At 31.0% G+C, this 13542-nt stretch overlaps 2 protein-coding genes across 4 annotated transcripts in view; one reads left to right on the top strand and one right to left on the bottom strand.

Annotated features, from left to right (window-relative positions):
* The window catches only part of norpA (no receptor potential A), a 28403-nt gene extending 17957 nt beyond the window's left edge, over positions 1–10446 (top strand). For 2 of the 3 annotated variants that reach the window (XM_077439834.1, XM_077439835.1), the window contains exons 2-22: positions 869–955; positions 1026–1139; positions 2356–2415; positions 2493–2630; positions 2820–2899; positions 3776–4012; positions 4099–4265; positions 4345–4555; positions 4630–4888; positions 4973–5149; positions 5226–5385; positions 5461–5618; positions 5699–5905; positions 5988–6152; positions 6227–6431; positions 6513–6662; positions 7770–7950; positions 8049–8252; positions 8328–8484; positions 8568–8657; positions 8746–10446. In XM_077439834.1, the coding sequence (XP_077295960.1) occupies positions 899–955; positions 1026–1139; positions 2356–2415; positions 2493–2630; positions 2820–2899; positions 3776–4012; positions 4099–4265; positions 4345–4555; positions 4630–4888; positions 4973–5149; positions 5226–5385; positions 5461–5618; positions 5699–5905; positions 5988–6152; positions 6227–6431; positions 6513–6662; positions 7770–7950; positions 8049–8252; positions 8328–8484; positions 8568–8657; positions 8746–8814 (3246 nt within the window). In that variant the 5' untranslated portion in view covers positions 869–898 and the 3' untranslated portion in view covers positions 8815–10446. Of the gene's footprint in view, positions 1–868; positions 956–1025; positions 1140–2355; positions 2416–2492; positions 2631–2819; positions 2900–3536; positions 3617–3775; positions 4013–4098; positions 4266–4344; positions 4556–4629; positions 4889–4972; positions 5150–5225; positions 5386–5460; positions 5619–5698; positions 5906–5987; positions 6153–6226; positions 6432–6512; positions 6663–7769; positions 7951–8048; positions 8253–8327; positions 8485–8567; positions 8658–8745 lie in introns of all 3 variants that reach the window. The other variant, XM_077439836.1, reaches the window with a different exon arrangement.
* Positions 10447–10756: 310 nt separating this feature from the next.
* mRpL33 (mitochondrial ribosomal protein L33) lies at positions 10757–12321 on the bottom strand. Its single transcript, XM_077439853.1, has 3 exons — positions 11362–12321; positions 10992–11095; positions 10757–10916 (listed from the first exon to the last, which is right to left on the bottom strand). The coding sequence occupies exons 1-3, from the start codon at positions 11400–11402 to the stop codon at positions 10864–10866; spliced, it is 198 nt and encodes a 65-aa protein (XP_077295979.1). The 5' UTR covers positions 11403–12321; the 3' UTR covers positions 10757–10863.
* Positions 12322–13542: the final 1221 nt, after the last annotated feature.

The following is a 13542-nucleotide window of genomic DNA, read 5'->3' on the forward strand; positions in this document are numbered from 1 at the left end:
TTTAATGATAAGTACGTATAACATAAAGTTCTTACAACAGTGTGGACAGACAAATGTAGCACGTAGTCACAGTTGAAACCAACTTTAAGTAAATATTTCGCGAAGAGTCATTCGCCGAGTTCTCCCTAAACAGAATTTATAATCGCATGTATGTACATACGTACATGACTTCTAGTTGTTAATTTAATTAGTAACGTGTGGAGACTGAGAACTGTGACTGAGCACATTCAGGGCACGTTTGAAAAAGGAACTGGCGGATTTAAATATTGTAAGGTTTCTGCACAGAAGTCCGTATGTACTCGTGTTTGACAACTTGAGTGGCTTCGCGACCTTCGCTGAACAACGTCCTACATAATAGGTTGAATCTGCCAGAAGCATTTCCACACAGACTTCAGGTCACGCTCATGTGTTCAGTGCAAGTCTGTCCCTTCGTTGGACTACACCACTGTGATATGTGAAGCTCTATTCTTCTCGTAAAAACCTATACGCGTTTAATTTCGCGCTTTTACATACGATCTTCATTGGTCCAAAGTAGCACTGCTTCAAAAGGTAACGCGTAGTTTTGAACGATAACAAAAGCATCTCACAATAAAAAATTAGGTTTATTAGATTAGCTATACAAATAACCGGAGGTGTGCTGGCAATTTTACAATTGAATAAGACTGCCTTGCATTATTTGAATGAGATAACTCTCTCTCTCTCTCGTTTCTAACATCACAACATTACTGTTTCTAACCGTCTGTACATAGAACGTGTGTAATTGCTAATGCGTTCGGCACGAATGTATTCATTGTTATTTACTATCCAAATTGATGACACATGCATATTAAATATTATTCCATTACATGCTCTAACTTTATTTCCCTAGGGTGCAGAATAAGAACACCCTGGCACGAAAATGACAAAAAAATTCGAATTCTATTGGCAAATACCAGTACCGGAGCCACTTCTACAGGTAAGCTTCACTATGATTCTAATAAATCATAAATAAATTGTTTTTATCATTGTATAATTTATTTTTAAAGGGTGCCACGTTCGACCGTTGGAATGAAGACAAAGATAACACTGATTATGAAACAAAATGCCTGTTTAAAGTTGATGAATATGGATTCTTCATTTACTGGAAAAGCGAAGGAAAAGTAAGTCGCTTTCAATTAAAATTATCTAGAAATAAATCTCAAGTTGAAGCCCTGACCTACATAAATATTTGTTACGAGATTTGTAACTTCCGCCAACATCCGCAATACTTATTCGTTTTATCGAAAGCTATTTCGTATTTATTTATTTATTAAATTCAATCTAGTTTACAAATGTTCAATTACACTGTTCAACACGAAAAATGGTTCAGAGACGAGATATGACTTTTCTTATAGATCTATGCCCAGTAAACACGAATCTGGTAATAAAAAATGTTAATTGGCTCGAGATTTGGAGATATGTGTTTTTTAAATCACACGATTTTTCTATATTTTGGTGTTGTTCGGTCGATGTCTCAAAATCTGTCAAATTCCTGTTCAAAATGAATATTGGAATCTATAGTCAGGTATTTTATCTTTCATTTGTAGTACTTTTCAGCTTTCAAATCTCCCTAAGTAGTCATCCAGTTCAAATCAAAAGTCAAAAGTACGTATTTTCTGTTAATACATATTTCGACTATTCTTCAAAAATTCTATTGATAACTGGCTTACCTCGATAAAATAAACGAATTTTTGTTACTAATCCACAAGAATAGTCTAAATATGATTTTTCTAAGTGGAATTTTATTTAATTCTCATATAAAGACAATTTAATATATTATCCCTATTAATTCTATTCATATTCGTGTAAATACGAGTAAATAATAGTACGAGATGTTAACTCGCAATTTTACCGATTTAAAATTCAGCACCCTTTTAAACGAAAACAAAAAATAATGTGGCTAGAACACTATCCCAATAAACATATTTCAACAGAAAATACACAATATAAAATAGTATTAACAGTTGGAAAAAATCCCAAGTGAAAATACGTACTTTTGACTTTTGATTTGAACTGGACGACTACTTAAGAGAGATTTGAAAGCTGAAAAGTACTACAAATAAAAGATAAAATACCCGACTATAGATTCCAATATTCATTTTGAACAGAAAATTGACAGATTTTGATACATCGACCGAACAACACCAAGATATAGAAAAATCGCGCGATTTAAAAAACACATATATCTACGAATCTCGAGCCAATCGACATTTTTTATTACCAGGTTCGTGTTCACTGGGCATAGATCTATAAGAAAAGTCATATCTCGTCTCTGAACCAAAAACAAAGTCGTCATTTGTCGAACAGTGTTATTGACATGTTTTTATTTTTCATCAGGAAGGTGATGTCATCGAATTGTGTCAAGTTAGTGATATCCGTGCTGGAGGATTACCGAAGGTAAATAAAGATCTTATATTGTATGTTATATATTCGAATAGTATAATTATTTTACTATAAAAAATATTTTTTTATAGGATGCAAAGCTATTCTCTAACCTTCAAAATAAACATGGGGATAACTTAGAAGACAAATCACTAACTATATGCAGTGGAACGGATTATATTAACATCAATATGCAGCATGTAGTCTGTCCGGATGCAGCAACAGCCAAGGTAATCTTGAAACCATTATCATATTCTTAAAGTATCAATATATTTCACTTTTTTTTCAATTTGATTATATTCATCAAATTTAAATTTCATCAAATAAAAAAAAAACATTAACACTATATGTCAATGTTTCGTTATGATTTGATGGATTTATTTGATATCAATGAATTTTGAGATATTTCTTCCAATTAGGTGTGGTTGGACGGATTGAGAAAAATAACACACAATGTGAAGGCAAACAATTTTTGTCCCATGACTTGTCTTAAGAAACAGTGAGTTTAACTTATTCTGCCGAGAGAAAAATTTGCTTTATATTGCATGTCAACTGCTTATATGTTACAGTTTATGTTTTGAATATGCATGAAATTTTGTCTATTCAAAATTCCACTTTGCATGAAATAATGTGTTGAATTTTAAAACGAAGAGTATGTAACATGTCTTACTGAATCATACTCAGTTTTGATTATAGTTTTTTTTTTTTTACAAACATACTTACATATACATATGTAATGTATAGTTTAATTCTTAACATAACAAATTAATTACAATTAAAATTTACTTCTTGGATTACTTTTCCAATTACATATTGTATAATTAATGCTGTAGATTTACATGGCTGTGAAATCAATGAAAAAATTGACCAGTTTTTATCAGGGCATTAGCCGCTTTAAATATTCATAAACTTTTATAAATTCTTCAAAGTTTTGAATATTTATATAATTTTGATCACAAATGACTATTTAAAAATCTAAATTAATTTTTAATATAATATACATATGTATAAATATATTTATCACATTATATATATATGTATATATATATTTTTTTTTTGCATGTTCTGCATTTTTTGTTAATGTTATATATGCTTTTTTTTAAATTAATGCATGCAAATTACAATTTCTTCACAAGGCTTGGCAAGCAGGCTTACGTCTCATCACTCACAACAGTAAATTGAACAATGTTTGTCCACGCACTAATTTAATGAAGCAGTGAGTTGTAAATACTAAAACATAATATTATAATTAGTTACTTACGGATTATACACTTTTATCAAATAATATTGTAATTATAATATAAACTATGAACTTGCACGTTGCACGTGTACGAAAAGGCCTGTTTTTTCTTATAATTAATAATGATAATTTCAGTTGGATGCGCCTAGGATTTTTAACTGATCCTAAAGGAAAAGTCCCTGTGAAAGTTGTCGCTAGAACATTCGCTTCAGGAAAGACGGAGAAACTTGTATACCAATGTTTATCTGAACTTGGGCTACCGTCAGGAAAATCGGACACAATTGAAAAAGACGCATTTACTTTCGACAAATTTTACGCTTTGTATCATAAAATTTGTCCCAGAAATGACATCGAAGAACTGTTTCGATCAATGTTAGTCATATAAAAAGTATTTTTCTGCGTACATATTTACAACAATTTATTAAAAATGTACTAAAAATAAAAAATATTTCTTTTAGCACTCAAGGCAAAGCGGACACGATAAATCTAGATCAATTCATAAACTTTCTCAATGAAAAACAGCGTGATCCTCGATTAAATGAAATATTATATCCACTGTACGACGAAAAAAGAGCCGCTGAAATTATAACAACATATGAGCAAAACGATGATGCCAAAAATGCCAGTGAGAATATTTTTATACGTGTGTTTCATTTTCTTTACATTTAAGATATTGAAATATATACATATATAATATCTTTCAGAACAATTAACAAAGGACGGTTTAATCAGATATTTGATGTCAGACGAAAATGCACCCGTATTTTTAGATAGACTTGATATATACATGGAAATGGATCAACCCCTCTCTCACTACTACATAAACTCTTCACACAACACGTATTTATCTGGAAGGCAATTCGGCGGTAAGAGTTCCGTAGAAATGTATCGACAGGTTCTTCTAGCAGGTTGCAGGTATAGAAATAATTATCACTGATCTCTCTAACTACAATCTAAACTGGCTTAAACTAATTTAATAATTTTTGCAGATGTGTTGAATTAGATTGCTGGGATGGTAAAGGTGAAGATGAAGAGCCTATCATTACACATGGAATGGCAATGTGCACAGATATTTTATTCAAAGACGTGATATATGCTCTTCGAGATACGGCTTTTGTAACATCAGACTATCCAGTCATTTTGTCGTTTGAAAATCATTGTTGCAAGGCTCAACAGTACAAATTGGCTAAATATTGTGATGAAATCCTCGGAGATCTTTTACTAAAAGAGTCTTTACCAGATTTTCAAGTATGAATTGGATAGTTACTTTGAGCGTGTAAACATTGTAATTATTCAATAATCATATAGTAATTCTTCATATTTATTTTGTAGTTGGAACCTGGCATAGTGCTTCCTCCACCGTGTATGCTAAAAAAGAAAATCCTAATCAAAAATAAAAGATTGAAGCTTGAAGTTGAAAAACAAGAATTGGAATTATTCAAACAAGGTCAATTTGTCATTGAAGATGAAATTAAAGAAGATGCTTCTGCAGCAGTTTTAGATAAAAAGGTAATTCACTTACGTTAACTGATACCATTCAAGTGTAATTTATTGTATTATTCATGTTTTTTTTATAATTTCTCAGCCTGAAGAGATTGTAGCTGCAGCTGTTGAAGCTGGTGATGATGCTCCAGCACAAATATGTGTCCCATACACCGGATCAACCACTAACGTCCATCCTTGGCTATCATCAATGGTCAATTATGCTCAACCAATTAAATTTCAAGGCTTTGATGTTGCTGAACGTACGAACTTGATGCTTATTTCATATTGAAATAATTTATTTTTAAGATTTAATATAACTTGAATTGTTTTTATAGAGAAAAATATTCACCACAACATGTCTTCTTTTGCCGAAACTGCTGGAATGAATTATCTGAAACAACAAGCAATTGATTTTGTTAATTACAATAAAAGACAAATGTCCCGAATCTACCCCAAAGGAACCAGAGCTGATTCATCCAATTACATGCCCCAAGTAAATATATTAATTTTCTCTGTTCTCAAATCAATAACATTATAAAATTAATGCGGTAAAAAAATTAATTCATTTTCAAGGTGTTTTGGAATGCCGGTTGTCAAATGGTTTCCTTGAATTTTCAAACATCTGATTTACCCATGCAATTGAATCAAGGAAAATTTGAGTATAATGGAAACTGCGGCTATTTATTGAAGCCAGACTTCATGAGAAGAGCGGACAGAAACTTTGATCCTTTTGCCGACGCCCCCGTGGATGGTGTAATTGCTGCTCAATGTGCTGTTCAAGTGAGTTTGGATTATTAAAAAAAACCAACCTTTAATTAACCATTTAAAAATTCCAAATATCTATAGTTGTATTATATTTCAGGTTATTGCAGGTCAGTTTTTGTCTGATAAAAAGGTAGGAACTTACGTCGAAGTAGATATGTACGGTTTGCCTACTGATACTATTCGAAGAGAATTTCGAACTAGAATGGTTCCAGCGAATGGTTTGAATCCCGTTTATAATGAAGAGCCTTTCCTCTTCCGAAAGGTAAATTTAATATTGTTTTTATCATTTAGATAACAATCAAAACAAATTATTTAATTTATTTTTAATACTTTTAGGTTGTGTTGCCCGATCTCGCTGTATTGAGGTTTGGGGTATACGAAGAAAGTGGTAAATTGTTAGGTCAACGAATATTGCCATTAGATGGACTCCAAGCAGGATACAGGCATATATCATTGCGAACTGAAGCAAACTTTCCAATGTCGTTACCAATGTTGTTCTGTAATATTGAACTTAAAATTTATGTGCCGGATGGTTTTGAAGGTAATCATTGATCCAAAATAAAAACTAGATAATTTCAACTCCTAATAATACGTATTCACAAAATGTCTATTTCAATTTTAGATTTTATGGCTGCCCTTTCCGATCCTAGAGCATTTATGGGTGCAGCTAAAGAACGTTCCGATAATATGAAATCAATGGGTATTGAAGAATCTGGTGGAGTAGGACCACAATCGGAACAAAAAAAGGTGAAAGTTGAAGAAAAAGTTGAAGGTCAGTTAAATGTTTTTAATATAGACCAGGGTTTCCCAAACTATGTTCTGCGGAACACCAGTGTTCCGCTGAACCTGAATAGGTGTTCTGCGACAATTCGGAAAGGTTTTATACACTACAACACATTTAAAGAACTTCTACTTCGTATTGAAAGGCGAGTTATGATCAACATCAACTGATGTTTATGACGTCAAGTATCTATTATATAAGTACAGGCGGAGGAAAATTTTTTCTCACACCACACTCATGAAAGAGATGGGGGTGTATTGTTTTTCCCTGACCGGCTGACATTGTATTCAGCATCGGCAAGCACTGGTGACTAAATAATTTTCACAAATTTAAAAAATGTTATGGATGAAACCGTGAAAGTGTTGAACTATAAAATCAAGACCACGTCAATCCAGATTATTTAAAATTTTGTGCGATGAAATGGGCAGTGGACACAAAGCACTTTTATCACTCACAAGTGAGATGGATATCCAGAGGAAAAGCACTATTAAGACTTTATGAACTTTGAAGTCAGTTATTTGTCTTCTTGAACGCACAAAATCAATCAAGACAAAATTTTGTTGAAGTTTTAACAAATCCTTCATGGTTGCTAAAATTTGCCTATCTAGCAGATATTTTTACCAAGTGCAATGAAGTTAACTTATCGTTACTAGGAAAAAAAGTATAATAATTTCAATACAAGAGAATTGCATCTTTTGATAAAAAAATACAATTCTGCAACGAAGTCAAAGTGCAAGAATAGGCTAGACATCACACCAGATATTAGAATGCAACTTACCAATATTGTGCCTAGTATCAAAAAGATATGCAATTCTAGGACTCGGAATTATCAGTCATTAAGTGCTTTATTTATTCATATTTTTATGTTTATATTATATTATAGTTTTATATTTTAAAATAATTACTAAATAAATAATTTGTTTTTTAACAACATTTTTAATATTTGCTTGTACGAATTACCCAAACTAAAAAATAAGCCAAATGTTCCGTTAAAATTTTCGGTTTTGCGAAATGTTCCATTGCAGAAAAAGTTTGGGAAACCCTGATGTAGACGATGAAATTAATATTTTTTATATTCTAATTTAATTTATTTTACAGAGCCTCCTTTAGTGTTTGAACCAATAACAGTGGAATCTTTGCGACAAGAGAAAGGATTTCAAAAAACTGGCAGAAAACAGCAAAAAGAATTAGACATGATGCGAAAGCGTCATGCAAAAGAAAAGATGGCAATACAAAAATCACAATGTGCTGCCATAGAAAAACTCATCAAAGGAAAAAAGTAATTATTTATTTACACTAATCATTATTCGATCACAATTTATTGTGGTAATAACGAAAAAAAGAATCAAATTGCATACGTTTTGTAACATAATTTAGCAAAGCCGAGTTGACATCAGATCCTGCTGTAAAAAAATTAGTCACTGAACAAACTGCACAGTGGAGCGAACTTGCAGAAAGACAACGAAGGGAACATTGGGCTGGTGCTCGACAACGGCTGCAAGAACAACGAGAATTGTTAATTAAATTAATGGAAGCTGCTCAGCAATCACAAATGAAGCAATTGGAAGCCAAACATGAAAGGTTTGTAAAATAATTAAAATTATAAATAAAATCATAAAAAAGAATATGTATATTCATTATTATGTACATTTTCAGAGATATCAAAGAAATGAATGCACGCCAAGCAAAAATTTCTGTAGAAACGAGCAAAGAAGTTGCAAATGATAAAACTTTGAAAACAAAGGGAGAAAAAGACAGAAGACTCAGAGAAAAGAAACAAAATATTACAAAGAAATTTATGGATGAAAGAAAGGTACATATAGAAATTTAAATTACTATCTTGAGTGTTTATTTTCGATTTGCTTCTAATGTGATACGTTGATGCTTAATATTTAGACTGCGACAATCAAACAAGGCAGAGAGAAAGAAAAATTGAAAGTTACCCACGATAAACAATTGGAAGAACTCGCAAAAGAAGTTGATAATGTAAGTGTTTGTTTGATGACATTTAACTAATATACATAAATGCATCTAAAATATTTTTTAACAAAAACGTATCTACTTTGAATTCCAGCTCATTGAAATGTATAAAATAGAAGAAGCCGACTATGACATGAGTTCCAAAACAGAATTTTATGCCTAAGAAATATATATATATAACAAATTATGGAGTATTTAAGACATGCTATTTTTAAAAATATTATTCTGTGAAAATAGTTCTCAATCAGCACTTCCGATAAATGTTTTTTCTTTACTTTTGATTAAAAAAATATGTTGGCACTAGCGAATTATTTATTAGGTGAATGTATTAAAAATAATAAGTTTATATATGTATGTATGAAAATATTCTATTAAATGTAATTTCATTCAAAGTTGTAAATACATATGTCAAAATGTATTTTGACATTGTGTACCTAAAGAAATCTTGCAATATTTCATTTCAATTCATTATATATAATATATGTATGTATGTGGATCTACAAAAAGAAAAAAATCTATATAATTCAGATAAACCCCAAAACATTCTTACAAAGTGTGTTTCTTAATTAGTACAAAATTTGGAATACACCAAAGTTGAAAAAAAACTATATTTATGTATACAAGGCAATTTAATAAATTACTTCTTCACCATAGATAAATTTTCGATTACAAATGAAAAAGTTACCATTCCTTTAATATTTGCATTTAAATCTATACAACGATATATTCATTAATTTATAACCTCGTCTGAAGAATTTTCATGTGCCACTTGTTATTTCAATAATAATTTAATGTCTGGAATGAAATCGTTGTTTTACCAATTCATTCTTGACATGTGTGAAGTAGACTTCACAAAATAAAACAAATTAAGAATTTTGACTGTAAATTCTTCTTTACTCTTCTATTAATTTGAAAGGGAACAATATTTAAGTGTTATGAGATTAATAAATATTTTTTAAATAATATGAATAACCTTTATTGTAAAATCGCATTTCATATTTGAAAATCTATTGCATTAATTTTAACCTATACATACATACTACGTGTTCTAGAGAAAAAATAAACTTTAATAATTTTTATGTAGAATATATCAAATTATAATATATTACTGAATTTGTCCCCCAAATAATGTGAAAATTAATCACCATTATAATTGACGCTACAATGCTACACTGATATGTAAATCTAGTCACTTTATTTATATTAACTATAGTATTAAACGTTGTATTTTAATAAAATTCTAATATTAGGTATGTTGCTTTTTGGAGACATTTTTCAAATTTTCTAGTTATATTTCGGATTATGTTCCATTTTAGACGACTCTTATATTTTTTATGTTATAGAGAAACAAATAAAATAGTATATAATAAATATTTTTCAAAAATGTATCAATTCGTGATGATTTGAACAACACTCGTGTTTAGGGATATACAAATAGAATACTGTAACCTAAATCGTTAAGAAAAAAAACATCTTCCTAATTGTTACTTTTTTACTATGCATCTTCTCCCATATTTTAAATGTCATTTTAAAGAATAATTTTAAACTACGTGATAATATGTTTTTATTTTACTATACAGCTCTTTTACTAAGAACATTTCAAATGCTCTTTGATGCCTTTAAATGAAGAATTGAATTCATTGAAGTGAGATAGATTTATATGTGTATTATTTAGGCAAAATATATTTAAATATATATAAAATAACTCGAGTAAGGTTTATATACATAAATATTGTAAACAATATTAAGATACATATATAAATAAAAATGAGAAATCATTATTAGACTATACATAAAAAAAACATTGTTTCATTTATTTCCCTTGATAATTACATGCACTTTTCACCGTATCAAATATCATTCCAGTAATATTCTTTCAATTGTGGTTTCGTGACTGTTTTTAAGAAAGGTGCTTTTTATTGGAAATTAATTAACGAAATTATACTTACAAACTAAAATAATCATTTCCACTAGCCGTCCATTCAGATACTACTTGACGATTTAGATTCATCAACTGCAGCTTAGTAATAAAATGTTATGCAAACAAGTATACTTTTAAATGACGAAAAATAAAGTGGTATTTTAAGTAATAAATCAGACAATATATAATTAACTATTATTTATTTAACAAAAACTAACATCAAATTTACAAGTAAGACTAAGAAATGCTGTTGAAGTGATATATGCATATGAGAGGCATTGTCCTGAAGCTTCACCTCACACTACGAATCTTCTTTGCCTCTCTATAAATAACTTTCAGTCCAACTAAAATAAAACATAACACGTTTAATTGAAATTTACACAATTTTAATAAATATGCCATAAAAAATATTGATTTACTTAATGGATCGAATTTTTCAAATTCCAATTTGTCACCCAATCGTTCTCGAGTTGCATTAAATGTGTGCTTACTAATGACGCTTTCCATCAATACCATTATATACCTCAAAAGAAAATAAAGTTTATAGTTTAATTAAATTATAATTAATTTAAATTTGGAATTGGTGAAATGTGATTTCTCAGTATACATAACATAAAATATTTGATGGGCTTAGAAAATTATTATCGCTATTTATTACAACACAAAATTTAATTCTGAAAAATCGCATTATGGCGATGGTCTACAAAAATAGGTTATGTTTAGCTTTTGAGAATATGACAATATCAACAGTTATGATATGTCCATGTTAGTGATATGCGAACCCCTCACTTGCTTTTAGCTTTCTTCAACAGAGTCTGTGTTAGAAACATCCTGAAATTCTATTACAAAACTATCACTAAAGCCAAAACTTGACAGCCAGCGCTGGTGGCGCAGTGTTGCCAGCTTGCAACATTAACCTACAATAACGGAATTGCCATAAAAAAATCATTTGTGTTGAAAATAAATTTAATTAGAAAAATAAAATTAGAATCTTGTGATATTTTCGAGAAACTTTTGTTATCTTCTAGAAACCTGTATTTAGCTATGTATAACGAAAGGATGTTGTCGAGTGGAGGAAATGTGCTTGCATTAGAGAATGAATTAGAACATATCAAATTGGATAAATAGGACTGGTAAACGGATTATTCCCATAGATATAGAATAACCATAGATGCGCCCTTACACTGTAAGCCGGTCACCCTGTAAACCCATGCACAAAGTAGTGCACGGTCCAACTCTCAGTAGCTATTGAGCTTCTAAGTGGGAAGGTCATAGATATAGAATAACATTTTTCGAAAATGCCAACGTGTTCAGTGAAATTGTGTTACAATTACTCAAGAAAACATAAAAAGGCGGATGGCATCACATATCATATGTAAGAATTAATATATAATGTCTTCAATTATAGTAGTATTTCAACATAATGAAATATCAGCGCGATTCTATGCACTAATGGAATAGCGGTCGACAACCTCTGCCACAGGTGTTATTAAATGCATTCTTGTGGAAGTTTCTAATGTTTAAATATTGTAATAGTTAATGATGGTTTTATTATAGTAACATACACGCGGAGTGTCCAATAAATAAAATAAAACTTCAGTGCATGTACATATGTACAAAAACTGGTTGCGTACCAATGCCTACCACTGTTGGGCACTTTTTTTCCCAACTTCCCCGCTAGTTGAACTCCCCGCACCCCTCAGTAAATGGCGACAAGATCTCCGACCAAAAATGTCCGTAAGGGCGCATCTATATTTATTATAATTTATTTATTTATTTTAAACAGACCATTGTGGCATAACAGGAATTCCTAAAGCGCCACAATGGTCAAAAAATATAACACAAAAAAGAAAAAAAACAAAATAACAATTAAACATAAACATAAATACATCCATACATAAACATAAAAAATAGCATTTAATAATAACAGATAAAGTAAAAATATCAAATAAAATATAGCATAAGGAATGCCTTGCACCTACAGCCAGTTTCAATAAATATGTAAGAAACAACTACAAATACAAAACATCCCTGTAAGGCCCAAATGGAAGAGAGTTAATCAAAATTTCACTCATAAATCACAATCAATCATGAAAACAATGATGAGCGCAGACTACCAGATAAATGGGTTAGAGTAATTTCCGACAATTTACGCTCACTAAGCTATTATTATATATCTATGACTAAAATTTCGATTACGAAACATCTGGCATTCAAAAACACCATCAATCAAAACACACGAAATATTGTACTAATGAGAACTCGAGTGCCAGATGTTCCGTGATTGAAATTTTAGTGACGTTGTGGCGGCTCGCTATACGACATGGTCGAGTTTGGTTACCTTCCTGCGAGTAGGGACCAACTCGGCTGGGTTCGGAGAGCGGCTACTCACTCTGCCTTCAGCTGTCATAAATAAAACACGTGCATCAACATGCCAGTCGTCTCATTCGTTCATCCCCCATAACGTGTACGAGATCGCTTTGTGCGAAATAATCATATCGTACATATCATCAGTGCCGGTTTTAGGGGGGGGGGCTGGGTCGGGCGGTGCCCGAGGGTGCCACATAAGTTAGGGCGCCGCTCGATGCGCCAATAGCGCTTTAAAATTAAAATTAGAGCGCCAAAGGTCTAACGTTTGTACTCGGCAAATTATAGTCTAACAATCTACTGGAAAAAGCCGAATTCAAAATCTGATATAATTAGTAGTGAACTTATCAATTTCTTCCTTTCTTTCAAATACAATTCAAGGTAAAATTAATCCACTCATTGTATTAAATTTTATAAAACGGCACAATTTACAAGAATTATATCCAAACATTTGAGTTTCTATGCTTTTACTGTAGAAAGGTCCCAAGGCCGGGAAAAAGGAGAATGGTAATCTAGTTTTTTTATTTTTTTTTCTAAGGGTGTTTAGAAAAAAATTTCCGAGGGCGCGATTGGGTGTAAGGCCGGCACTGCATATCATATGTA

The sequence above is a fragment of the Arctopsyche grandis genome, chromosome 10 (assembly GCF_051622035.1).
Source record: "Arctopsyche grandis isolate Sample6627 chromosome 10, ASM5162203v2, whole genome shotgun sequence".
Lineage (NCBI taxonomy): Eukaryota > Metazoa > Arthropoda > Insecta > Trichoptera > Hydropsychidae > Arctopsyche > Arctopsyche grandis.

Excerpts from the sequence above, each read along its gene's own strand:
- mRpL33 (XM_077439853.1), bottom strand. The coding sequence starts at position 11,402 with ATGTTTCTAACACAGACTCTGTTGAAGAAAGCTAAAAGCAA. Across the intron at positions 11,096-11,361 it reads TTGAAGAAAGCTAAAAGCAA|GTATATAATGGTATTGATGG; the intron begins GTGAGGGGTTCG and ends TTTTCTTTTGAG. Across the intron at positions 10,917-10,991 it reads TGAAAAATTCGATCCATTAA|TTGGACTGAAAGTTATTTAT; the intron begins GTAAATCAATAT and ends GTTTTATTTTAG.